At 46.0% G+C, this 12,557-nt stretch overlaps 1 protein-coding gene across 17 annotated transcripts in view; it reads left to right on the forward strand.

Annotated features, from left to right (window-relative positions):
- The window catches only part of STXBP5 (syntaxin binding protein 5), a 1,512,194-nt gene that overhangs the window by 1,057,501 nt on the left and 442,136 nt on the right, over window positions 1–12,557 (forward strand). For 8 of the 17 annotated variants that reach the window (XM_078649248.1, XM_078649254.1, XM_078649249.1 and 5 more), the window contains one exon: window positions 7,149–7,232. The exons of the other annotated variants lie outside the window; for them this stretch is intronic. In XM_078649248.1, coding sequence (XP_078505374.1) covers window positions 7,149–7,232 — 84 coding nt within the window. The remainder of the gene's footprint in view (window positions 1–7,148; window positions 7,233–12,557) is intronic. 17 annotated transcript variants of the gene reach the window in all.

Raw genomic sequence — 12,557 nt, forward strand, 5'->3', positions numbered from 1 at the left:
ATCATGATTGTTCCAGAGATAGCCAGAATTATATCTAGAATTATCACGTTATTTCAAGACCAGCGCTATCATATCCGGTTCCCCATTATACCACGTATAGCAACAATTATGTCAAAAAAGCTACAGCATATTAAAGTTAGGCACAAATTGGCCTAGGTCCCTTTTATGTTGGAGATAGCCAGCATTAGGTCAAGGATGCCCGCAATAGTTCAGTGATGTCCACAATTAGGCCCATACAAACATGCCAGCGAAAGCCATACTTATTTCAAGAACATACCCAGTATGTCGAGGATGGTTACCATTATGCAATGGCTACCATTATGTACAGTATATCGGCAAATATGTATTCATTATTATGCAAGGGAGAGCCTCAAATTATGTCAAGAATGACCCCAATAGCAGCGGTATAGTTATCAATATTCCAGGAGTACCATTATGCTAGGGAAAGTTAATTATGTCAAATGCACCCATGGTATGTCATGAGCGACATCATTATGCCAAGCATAGTCCTAATTATTCTGTGTGACAATAACATGTTGTGGAGAGCTCTAGAGTGTCAGATCCCTTAGGTGCAGAGTTATTTGTAATGGCCATGGACTCAAATGGGCTACTATTGTAATGCTCTACTGTAAAACCTCATCAGTACACTAATCACACCAATTTTTAACCTTTCGATTTTTATAATAAATACATTTTAGCCATTTTTTTATTCACCTTTGTCTGGAAACTCATTTCTTTATCTCTCGTCTGTCCTTCTGTCTAATTCTTGCATCTCTGAGAACCTCCTGGGGAGCTAAGGATACATATTGGAGTCTTAGTCTAGCCCAGGCTTCTCCAACAAGTGGCTCGTGAGCTAATGGTAGCTATTCAGCTACATGTTAGTAACTCTCCTGTGTGCAGCTCAGCCATTACTAAATTAGAAGCTTTTGCTTCTCTGAATTAATATATGTATATCAAAATTGAAAAGTGTGTATTCAGACCAAAATGTGTGTATTCTTAGAACTCTTAATATGTTTGAATAAAAAATTATTGAATTTCCAAAATACATTTAAAGCTGATATTTGAGTGATAAATCATTTGGTTTAAGGGAGACTTAAAACTAATATTATTACCTTGGTGCCTGATGTGTTGCAGCTATGACTGTTCTGTATTACCCAATTAAAGGCAATCCACGTTGACAAATCTTTTTTTACGCTGTTGGTGGCAACACTGCCCCATCCACTGAGGTGGTCAATTGGTGCTAATCTTGAATCGGGTGGCCACTAATATTATTTTGTCTGACGTGGTCACTTTTACATCACTACAAAACTAACAAAATTAGTAGCTCGGTATGATTTTCATTGAACTTCATTAGCTCGTAAAAAGGTTGGAGACCCCTCTGCTAGCTGTAGTGATCCAGAATCACGGTCAGCAGTCTAGTGCTTTGTAAGCCAGCACACTGAACACCCACCCACCACTGATGTCACTGGTCAGGTGACACAGCTTTAATAAAAGGGGCCGAGCGCACGTGCTCTGGGCCAGTTGTACCAAGTAGCTGACTGTGTCTGCGTCAGTCCTTATTAGCAATGAGGGCCCAGGGCCCCCAACATTACATTGGCGACGAGGCAGACGCTAGCCACGCGTGCCGCAGCTGGAAAAAAAAAACCCGGAAAGAAGAAGGGAAGTGCCCATGTGCAGGGCACCCCTCTGTGGAAGCGGCACCGGCCGCCGAGAGGCCCGCGGGGCGTGTGCTGTGCCCCGGGCCTGAAAATCCATGAGGAGGTGCCTGGGAGTCCACCCCGCACCTCCATGCCCAGCGCGAGCCCTCCGGCATGAGGGGAAAGAAGAGCGGACCGACCGGAGCCCACCCGCGTCGGCCGCGACTGAACCCTGCCTGGGGTGAAGAGAGAGAGAGCCGTGCAGAGCCCACCTGCATCGGCCGCCACCGCCCGGTGAAACCTCCGCGGAGCCCACCCGCGTGGAGGAGAAAAGGCCCGTCGGCCGAAGGTGAGCCCAAGCACCGAAAGCGGAGCCCACCCGCAACGTTCGCAACAGTACAAATGGCGGCCGGCGCCGCCGAAAAACACAGAGCGGAGCCTACCCGCTATGAACCTTGAAGCCACCCCAGCAGTGCGCAATGAAGCAAGGCCAGCGGAGCCCACCCGCGGCCTGCTAGGAGTGTCCCCTGTTCCCCGCCGCGCAGCGTGTGCAATGTGAGGCTGCGGCGGGGTTAATGAATTTCGGAGGGAAGCGCCCGCAGCGTGTGAAGAGCTGCCAGGCACTGTCCCTGCAAGCGGTGCCCACCCGCATAGCCGTGGCGCCCCGCCGGGCGGCCAACAATATATTTATTTTATTTTATTTTATTTATAAAATTTCTAAAAGCGCACAAATACCTTCCGGTGTCTCGGCGCTAGAGTTCGTTAAGATTGCAGAGAGCTCCTGCATAGCTTACTGGTTGAAAAGCCATGTTTTGATGTGCTTCCGAAATATGAGTAGGGAGGAGCTTGATCTAATATTAAGAGGGAGCTCATTCCACAATTTAGAAGCAGCAATTGTGAAGCGCTTATCGCCCCATGTTGCTTTCTTAGTGCGTGGAATATGGAGTAGCTGGGATGCCTCAGAGCGTAGAGAACGTTTGGGTTTGTATGGAGTAATGGATTTTTTTAGAAAGTCCGGTCCGGTGTTGTTCAATGTTTTATAGATGATGCACAAGGCCTTGAACTTTGTACGGCTTCTCACTGGTAGCCAATGAAGTTGGCGAATGATGGGCGATATGGATGAGAATTTAGGTGTGCCAGTTAAAATTCTTGCTGCGGCATTTTGCACTAATTGCAATTTATTCATGACTTGTTCCTGTGCATTCAGCCATAGTGCGTTACAGTAATCAATCTTTGAAAGGACTAATGTAGACATTAGGGTTTTGCCTGAATTAGGAGGAAGAAAAGGAAGAAGCTTTTTTACCATTCTCAGAGTGTAAAAGGACTATACTGTGCCCCAAGCAATGTGAGCCGTGCCAGCTGTTGCCCGGTAATAAAGCGAGGCCAGCGGATCCCACCCGCGGCCTGCCTGCAGCGCTTCCCCCGCCGCGTGTGAGAAGTGCGGCGGAGGGGTGAAAGACCACCGAAGAGCGCCCGCAGCGTGAGGGGAGCTGCCAGGCGCTTAATAGCCGAAGCGGAGCCCACCCGCCATCAATGAACACTAATTAAGCAGGACTCGCGGAGCCCACCCGCGGCCTGCCCGCAGCGTTTCCCCCGCTGCACCGCGTAAGGAAAGTGAGGCTGCGGCGGCGGGGAGAGCAGTGAATGATGTCCGCATTGGACAAGAAGGATAGCCCACAGTGGAGCGGACCATAGTGTGGGCAGTGACAGCAAACAGAAGCGGAGCCCACCCGCTACAAGTACTGTCTGTACCCCCAACCAGTGCCAGACATCAGGAATTGCAGCGGAGCCCACCCGCGCAGCAACTGTGGCCGGCGGATGCGAGTGGCCCCCAGATACATGCCAGTACCCTCACCCCCGCAGCGTGTGAACTGCTGAAGGCTGCTGCGGCGGGGGTGAGAAAAGGAAAGAGGACAGCACATGGCCCGAGGCTGGTAGGAGCAGCACCAGCCCCCTTTCCCCCGCAGCGCTGCATAGGAGCTTGCCAAGACGGAACTGCCCAAAGCGGACGTCAGAGCAAAAGTGGTGCCCAAGATACCTGGCCGCTAACAGAGGGAGCCGGTACAACCATGCGCTCACCCACCCCCAGCGACAACACCATAAAAGTTTAACTCGACGAGAGGAGAGGCTCTGCAACTCGGTGTCCAGCAGCGCCGAGGCCCCGCACCGGCAACAAACAGGAAAGCCGACTCAGGAAAACAAACAACACGTGAAGAAGGCAGCTGCAAGGCAAGCTGCCGCTGAATCAAAGCTGAACCCTGCAGCGGAACACTGCCACCTAGTGGCCAAGTACGAAATTGCACCCGCAGATCCCAACAAACCCTCTAAAGAGACTGGAGCAGGCACGAGGCTGCCAAAGCACCGAACGTGCCCCGGGACAAGTGAGAAGCAGGTCAAGGGGTCTGCATGGCGTAAGGAAGAGACACAATGACAGGAGAGCACAGGTGCGTCGAGCCAAGTGCACATGTGCCAGGAGAAGAGCGAAACCACTAGCATGCACCAAGACTGATGCACAGACGCCACACAGCCTGAGAAGATAAAAAGCGACGGCGCAGGAGCGCGCCAGAAGAACAAGAACACTGCCTCACCAGCAGCGCAGGAACGCTCCAAAATCTACAGGAACGCGCCAGGAGACAGCGCAGGAACGCGCCGGAAACTCCAGGAACACGCAACGAGACAGCGCAGGAACGCAGAAACACGCCACGACTGCGCAGGAACGCGCATGGAGTGAAGGAACTCCACACGTCAGGACAGTGCAGCACTGCGCCAGGAGCTCCAAAAGTCAGGAGCGCCCAGTGACGCTGCCCAGCGACACGCCAACGCCACAGACCAGCATTGTGCGAGACCGCGCAAGGAGTGAAGGAACTCCACACCTCAGAACCAAACAGCATTGCGCAGGACCGCGCAAGGAGTGAAGGAACTCCACGCCACCACGACCGAGTAACGCAGGGATCGCGTCCTCGGAGACCTGTCAGTAGGTCACAGCGAAGATGACTTGCCAAAAAGTCACCGCCAGATGCGGACCAGTCAATTGGTCGCCCGGAAAAGAAAAGGAGAAGATGACCAGGCCGTTGGTCACCCGGGAAGAAAAGGAGAAGATGACCAGGCCGTTGGTCACCCGGAAAGAAAAGGAGAAGATGACCAGGCTGTTGGTCACCCGGAAAGAAAAGGAGAAGATGACCAGGCCGTTGGTCACCCGGAAAGAAAAGGAGAAGATGACCAGGCTGTTGGTCACCCGGAAAGGAAAGGAGAAGATGACCAGGCCGTTGGTCACCCGGAAGGAAAAGAAAGGAGAAGCGGACAGTCAGAAGATCACGACTGCAAAGACATGCCAGAAGATCAAAGGCATAGCAACTGAATAGATCAAGAAGAGGTCCATGGACGGGACTCAGAAGAGGTCTGATGACACCGACCCGAAGTAAAGAAGGAGCGACAGGAAGAAAGGTGCGATGCCTGGTTTGGCCATCGGAAGAAGAGGAAAGTGTGTCCTAGGGGTAGGACGCAACCAGGGAGATTCGGGTGGAGTGCACGCCACACGGAGATGGCCTGGGTGGTTTGAAGAGAAGAAAAGGGACCGACCACATCGTGAAAGGAATTGGAGGAGAAGAAGGGTAGTGAGTGCCACGGTGCTACTCGAAGATCACAAGAAGTGAAGAGGTGTGACCAGTCAACTCACACACCCATCAGAAGAAGATGGCGACATGCACCGGAACACCGGAGTGCAACGGAGAACAAGGCCTGGCATGAACACCGGCCGCACAAGTCAAAGATATCCATCTACAAGCCATCCATCCATGTGGCGATCGTAGAAGAGAGCAAGTTTGGACTGTTGACAACATTCTACCTTTGGGGTTGAGCGGAAGATTGAATGGCGAGAATGCTCACACATCCGGCTGAGGAACTGACCACTCCACATCAACCCGTGGCAGCCCAATAAGCAAAGGCCTCAAGGGACTCTGGTGGCAGCAAGTCCCGCAAGAGAGACGGATCCATGACGGTGCGTCTGCAAGACCCACGGAGAGGAAAGCTTTGCGTGCAAGAAAAGAGTCAACAGCGTAACCTTCAGGTGGAACTCGGACACAACGGTGAAGATCGTGGAGCGCCCCGCTCACGGCCCGAAGGCTATGGTGGAGCAACATGACCGACAACACCAGTCCAGTGGAAGCCTGGCAAAGAGGTCCTCCCGGACATCTTGTGAGAGAGGAATACCGGCGAAGAGGGGCATCCTAGTGAGAGGGATGTATGCACCTACTCCTTTCATCTGCCCAGAAATACTTTTAAACCTGCCCAGAGACATCACCAAGGACCAGGACTGAAGAGGAGAACCGAGAAGACAAACAATACTCGGATCACGTCACCCTTCTATCTAAACTACCAACTATCACCAGTGGTGCCAAGCAAAGGCAAGACTGAGAGCAACGTCCAGGCGGCGCAGACAGAAGATAGGACCCGCCGAAGAAAAATGGCAAACCATGCCACAGTGACTCATGAATCCTGGATGCAGCAATTACACCATCTGCGACCTGCAATCCACCAAAGAGACTCACTCCAAATTACAGAGTCCAGTGTTACATTTGTATGTACATTTTCTATCCCACAGGTTGAACTTTGTCGTGGGGTTTGCGAATTGTACCTTTTCTCCCACAGGTTGGACTTTCGGTTATTTTCATTTTCCCCGAAGTTTGGGAGGGATGTAGTGATCCAGAATCACGGTGAGCAGTCTAGTGCTTTGTAAGCCAGCACACTGAACACCCACCCACCACTGATGTCACTGGTCAGGTGACACAGCTTTAATAAAAGGGGCCGAGCGCACGTGCTCTGGGCCAGTTGTACCAAGTAGCTGACTGTGTCTGCGTCAGTCCTTATTAGCAATGAGGGCCCAGGGCCCCCAACTTTACACTAGCCTCTATGAATTGCTGGATTTGAGTGTTGTTGAAACTTTGACAGATTGCATTATGTCCTAAGTATCTCATTCTCATATCTCCTGTCAGTGATTTGCTAGCAAGTTCTATCTATAGTAATCAGAGGTAGCTAAGATGAAACTGTTTCCCCTTTTGTAAAATGTTTACGATATCAAGCGGAAAAAGTGACTTACAATGCAGCATTTTAACAGTGTCCCCCTTCATTTAATGCAAAATCTTGAATTCCTAAAATGGATGACCAACTGCTTCTCAGCTCAACATTGTTAAAAGTTCGGCAAATTCATTACTGTTAACGCTTGTCTACTGTCATCATACTTCACGTGTATCTGATTTATGAACGTATACTGCATGTGCTTGTCTAGCTGAACTGGCAAAGACAATACATTAACATAATCTGACTCCCGTTGTGTTAGCCTATGTATTACTTACTTGTACTTTGTGTTTTGTTTTCTCATTTGCATTTACTAACAATTTGCATGTCTGGATAAAGCACACGTATTACTAATGCTTTTCAGTTCTGCCCCACAGGTTTTCTGTCTGTGTCCTGTTGTGCTGTGTCAGTATTTTCTTTTCTCATTGCTTCATTAAGGTATGCAGACTGTGGCTTCTTGCATGTGCGGCCTATCTAGCTTATATTCTGAGTCTGTGAAAAAACTTCGCACCTCTTATATAAGTAAGTCATTTCATCTTTGGGGAAACATTATTCTAAAATATGAATGTATACTAACCACTATGAATTGATTTTCACAAACCCGATCCTTTCTCAACTGATTTTGACAGCGTAGCTTTTTTGTGAGAAAAAAGGGAACTGATTTATGGGTATCGTTTCATTCCAAGCTGCCTTACATCCTGCTTTATTAATTTACTGCACACTTTATGAACATGTCTGCCAAAAAACTCTTTAAGAAATGAACTGAGGTGACTAAGCACCTGTAAGCGTATGTCCAAATCATAACAGTTCTACTTGTGCCTATATGTTCGCATAGCATTGTGCTGTTTCTGGTTAATAAAAATCTAACACCTGCACTTCCAAGGGGACATGTTCTTGGGATGAATGGCCTTCAATGGCTGTGAAAGCCTTTTTGAGTACATCTCGCAATGTTTGCCAGGCATTGTTTTGTATTTTAAGCAATACAAAACAATGAATCTCGTTCCCACATAACCAAGTTGATGTATTCTTCATGATTGGCCAGGACTGGTTGTGAATGATCCAATTCGCCTATGTTTTTGTGCTCGGGCTGGTTCCCCAGAGCGAAGGTTGAGATTGCTTAGCTTTGGACAAGATTTGTACACTGAAAATTGTTTTCTACTAGATCCTTATTCCTGCATATTAAGTGTTTCGGAGAACATAACTAATCCTAATTATTTCAAACTATGTTTTATTATTATTTATAATATTTTAAAAAGTGCAACTATCACCTCAGAGGTATCCAGGCGCTAGCCTCTTATAGAAAGCTACTTATCGGTCAGTGGGCCTTTACCATTAATTGTATGGGAATAGCCAGGTTTTAAACTCCTCCCTAAATTAAAAGTGATCTTACTATTTCTCAAGTGTGCTGGCAGCCTATTTCAGAGCTGTGCTGCCTTACCTGAGAATGCTCGCCATGCCTGCCGTAGGTCATGAAATTTAGGGATGCATGGAAGATTTGTAGTGGGCAAACTTTAGTTCCTTCAAGGTACATACCGCTTGAATTTCGTCTGCAGGGGAATAGGACCCTTTTTCTGAATTGCACTGAAAACAGTGCATAGTGATTTCAGAGCTGTAGAGGAGATGCTGTTCTTGGCTTACTTAATGCTAGTTTCGCAGATGGTGCTTGTACTCTATATAGTCTTTTTATTAAATATTCTGGTAGTCTCAGTAACAGGACATCACAATAATCAGGCCTGCTTACGATGGTACATTGTACTATCAGCGTCCTTGCCTGTGTGGGTAGTATAGGTAAAATTCTCCTCAGATTGCAAAGTAATGCAAAGCAGGTAGGTGCCGTCTTGTTTACATCGCTCTCCATGAATAGCTTGTTATAAAAGATTTCCCCAGGATTACGAATTAACCGTGATGCTTCTGAATTTCCATAATTTGTCAATAGCCAGAAATAGCCAGGAGTTCCAATAAAAGTTTATTGGCTGAGCAACAAAAAATTTCGGTTTTGTCTCCATTAAACTTTAAGGAGTTGTTGAATTGGCCACTTCGCAATGTCCCTCAGACAGTTATCTAATCTGTCTAGTGATTCTGGCTTGTCGTTTCCTAGAGATAAATGAGTTGAGTATCATCTGCATAATTAATAAGACTGATACCATGGGATCAGACAGGAGTTAGTAGAGGGTGCATATATATTGAAAAGGATCGTACTTAGTGCTGAACCCTGGGTAACTCCATACTCTATTGCTTTAAATTCTGAGTAGTAAGGGTGGAGTGAGATTGCTTGAGTGCTGTCAATTACAATTTAATCCATTTTAGCACAGTTCCGTCTACTCCAATCTTGGCTATTCTTGACAGTAGTCTCTTATGGTTGACTGTGTCAAATTCGGCTGATAGGTCAAATAGGATCAGAACTGCCGTTTGACCTCTGTCCACTGTCATTTGCAGCTTGTTCGAGGCCAGCACCAATGCTAATTCAGTACCATGTGCCGGCCTGAAGCTTAATTGCTCTTCTTCTAGAAGAGTTTGGCCTTCCAGTAATGTCGACAATGTCTTACTTGCCTATCATTCCCGAATTTTCACAGGAAGTGCTGACTAAGATGTAGGTCTATAATTACTAAGCACAGAGGGATTGGCTGAGAGCTTGTTTAACAGCGGAGTTACTAATGCTTTTTTGCAGGCCTGAGGGACTTGACCCATTTCCAACGATTTATTACGTGTTAGTAATAGTGCAGGGCATGGATCCTTGGCGAAGCACTTCCATATTCTAGGCAGTACAGGGTCTAGTAGGGAGCCTGATGAAATTTATATTGCTGTAGATCTAAAGCTTTCCTCCATCATTGGGACAGAGCTCTCTAACTTATTAGTGCAGATGTTTGAGGTATCAGTAAATTAGGGCTGTTGTAGGCCTGGGAGAGGTGCTAAAGATGGGATGTGTCTAATTTAGATAATCTTAAGCAAAACGCCTATGTGGAGGCCCAGTAGCATTGTTTATCCTGGATATCTTCACAGCTTTTGAAACTGTGATGATGCCGTTCTTGACTAATACCTTGCTTGAGAGAATGCAGATTCTCAAAATGTTAATGATCAGGGATTCTGAATCTCATTAAAGACACAGAGGCTAGCATTATGCATGACCTTTTATTGCCACTCCAAACTGCAGCACTTTAAAGCATTTTTTAATCACACCCAAAAATCCAGTATTAGAACATCACCACAGTCCATATAAGCCAGAACACAGCAGCCATCTTCGAATTTTAGCTGCTCCAAGAACTTCCTCAACTTTATCCAAATAATACGACCAACAAAAGAAATCCTCCTCTTTTCCTGACTCTTTCTGCCTTCTTCCATTCTTCATCTTTAAAGATTCTATATCAAAAGAGCAAAGCGTTACCTCGAATGAATACTGCAATTAAAGTTGCACATCCCAGTTACATTTTAAACAATTCCAACTTCTCACTTTACTCAAATACACACTCTCACTCTCCCGTAATAACTTGCCTGGGAAGGGAGGGAGGGATAATGCTAACCTCCGTGCCCTTAGTGAAATCCAGATTCTCCGTTCATTAAAATTTGGAGAATCTACAGTTCATGTCAAGAGCGGAGGCTAGCATTATGCATGTTCAAAGCCGTGATAGCACCACCGCTAAAATATGTCCGTAGGTTTCAGATAGAATTTCCGAAATACATCTGCATTTGACCAGTCTGCAGCATTCAGAATCTCTTCGATGTGACCACCACATGCGAGAGCCTGACTCGCCAGAGCCCCTCTTACTGAATGTTCTCCAAATTTAGACATATCCACTCCTGACTCTAAAATACACCATTTCACCCAACGGGCAATAGTCGCTGCACTAAGCGGTTTAAGATACAAAATCAATAACTGATTCACTCAATCTCTCCTAAATTCAGCCATTCTACTCTCATACTCCTTTAAACATTGCACGACGCATAACTGCAGATGCTCCTCAAACCTTGGGTAGAAAATTGTAGACGACATTGTCTTAGTTCTTTTTATTATATTAAAAATCACCCCATCCAGATTATAAAATCTATTACTCACCTCTTAGACCCGTGAACATCTGAAACACTTCTGAAAGATATCAAACACAAAAGTGTAGCCATTTTGCTGCCCAGCTGCTGTAATGTTAAATACCTATTACAAGGCCAACTCACTATCTTCTTCAAATCTAAATTCACATCCTATAAATGACTATATCTAGGCTTTGGTGGTCTTCGTAACTTAATCCCTTTCTTTACTCTACAAATCAAAACATGTCTCCCTATTGAAAAACCTTCTACAGCTCAACTGAAGACCTATAACAATTAACTGTCCTATCAGAAAAACTTTGTCAAATAAATCTGACAAATAATTTGCCAAAACTACAGGAGATGCCTCCAAGGGATCCACCTCCCTCTCCATGCACCAACTAACTAATTTCCTTCATACTCCGATATATCTCTTCTTATTTCCAGGTACCCAAGACTCCTTGAGCAACTCCTGAACCTGTTCCGAAAGGCCTTCAAACTGCTTTCCACACTGGAAATCTTCCAAACAAGAAGGCTCAAGGTGCCGTCTATGACTAACAGATCAATCTCTCCTCCTGACCCTGTTTCTGTATCCTCTGTCATGGGAATCAAGAAAGTCTCTTCTACTAGCAACACCAGTAACCCTAGAAACCATGGCTGAGCTGTCCAAAACAGCGTTATTAAGATAACCTGACAACACTGCCTCCTTACCGTCAACAGCACCCTCTGAATCATAGAAAACGGAGGCAACGCATAACCCTAACAGTTCTTCCAAATCTGCTGAAAAGCATCCACTACCTCCGCCTGTGGATCCGCTCTCCAACTGTAATATCGTGGCAACTGGAAGGCCACTGTAATCTTGGAGATACTTTGAATTTTAATCTGCTGCCGCGTTGAACAGACCTGAATGTACTCCGCCTGCACACCTATTTTCTGTTCCAGACAAATACTCCATATCTCTTTTGCCACTTGTGTTAAATTTCTCTATTTGCTTCCGCCCAAAGGATCCCGATCCCATTCTTCAGTTTCCATATTGTCAAAAACAAGCTTGTCAAAACACTCCACATAATACCCATATGAATTATCATCATCATCAGAAACTTCCTGAATCTTTTGTGCCCCCAAGGACACCCTCTTTCGTGCTGTGCTGATCACCTTCTCTTTGTGTTGTGGCAAGACCACATTTCTGCCAAGCCCTGAACCTATCCTCATCTCTCTATATTCTTTCTCTTCATGTTCCTTTTTCCCATTATGCTAGAGGCATGATCCATCTGAAACATCTGCTTTCCTTTTCCTCTTAAACACCGATCACAAAGTATCATTTACCAAAGATCTTACCTCGTCCGCTACCATCTTCTTCATTAGATCATTACTTGTCTCCTTCTCCATGGGCACCCATTGCTCACTCATTGTCTATATCTATAACCTGTCCCACTCAATATATTTTAAAACCTTTTACTGTAAGCGTTATAAAAACGCTCCCCAAACTGCTTCAAGCCTTTCCCTTCTCTTATATATATATATATATATATATATATATATATATATATATGTATATATATATGTATATATATATATATATATATATATATATATATATATCCAGAAAAGGAAACGTGCTTCGTCTGTCACGTAATCCAGGCCACACCAGCATTACTTAAAAGTATTCTTTATTTAAAAAAGATTCATGGGCATGACGCGTTTCGAGTCTGGGACTCTTTATCAAATGCCAAGTTGCTGCAAAGTCAGTGGGTTCGTTAGGATTTAAATAACGTGACTCTTGAACATCAAGGAAGGACTCAGTCCATTACTCCCAGGTTAAAGGGACAG

This window comes from Lissotriton helveticus, chromosome 6 (assembly GCF_964261635.1).
Source record: "Lissotriton helveticus chromosome 6, aLisHel1.1, whole genome shotgun sequence".
Classification (NCBI taxonomy): Eukaryota; Metazoa; Chordata; class Amphibia; order Caudata; family Salamandridae; genus Lissotriton; species Lissotriton helveticus.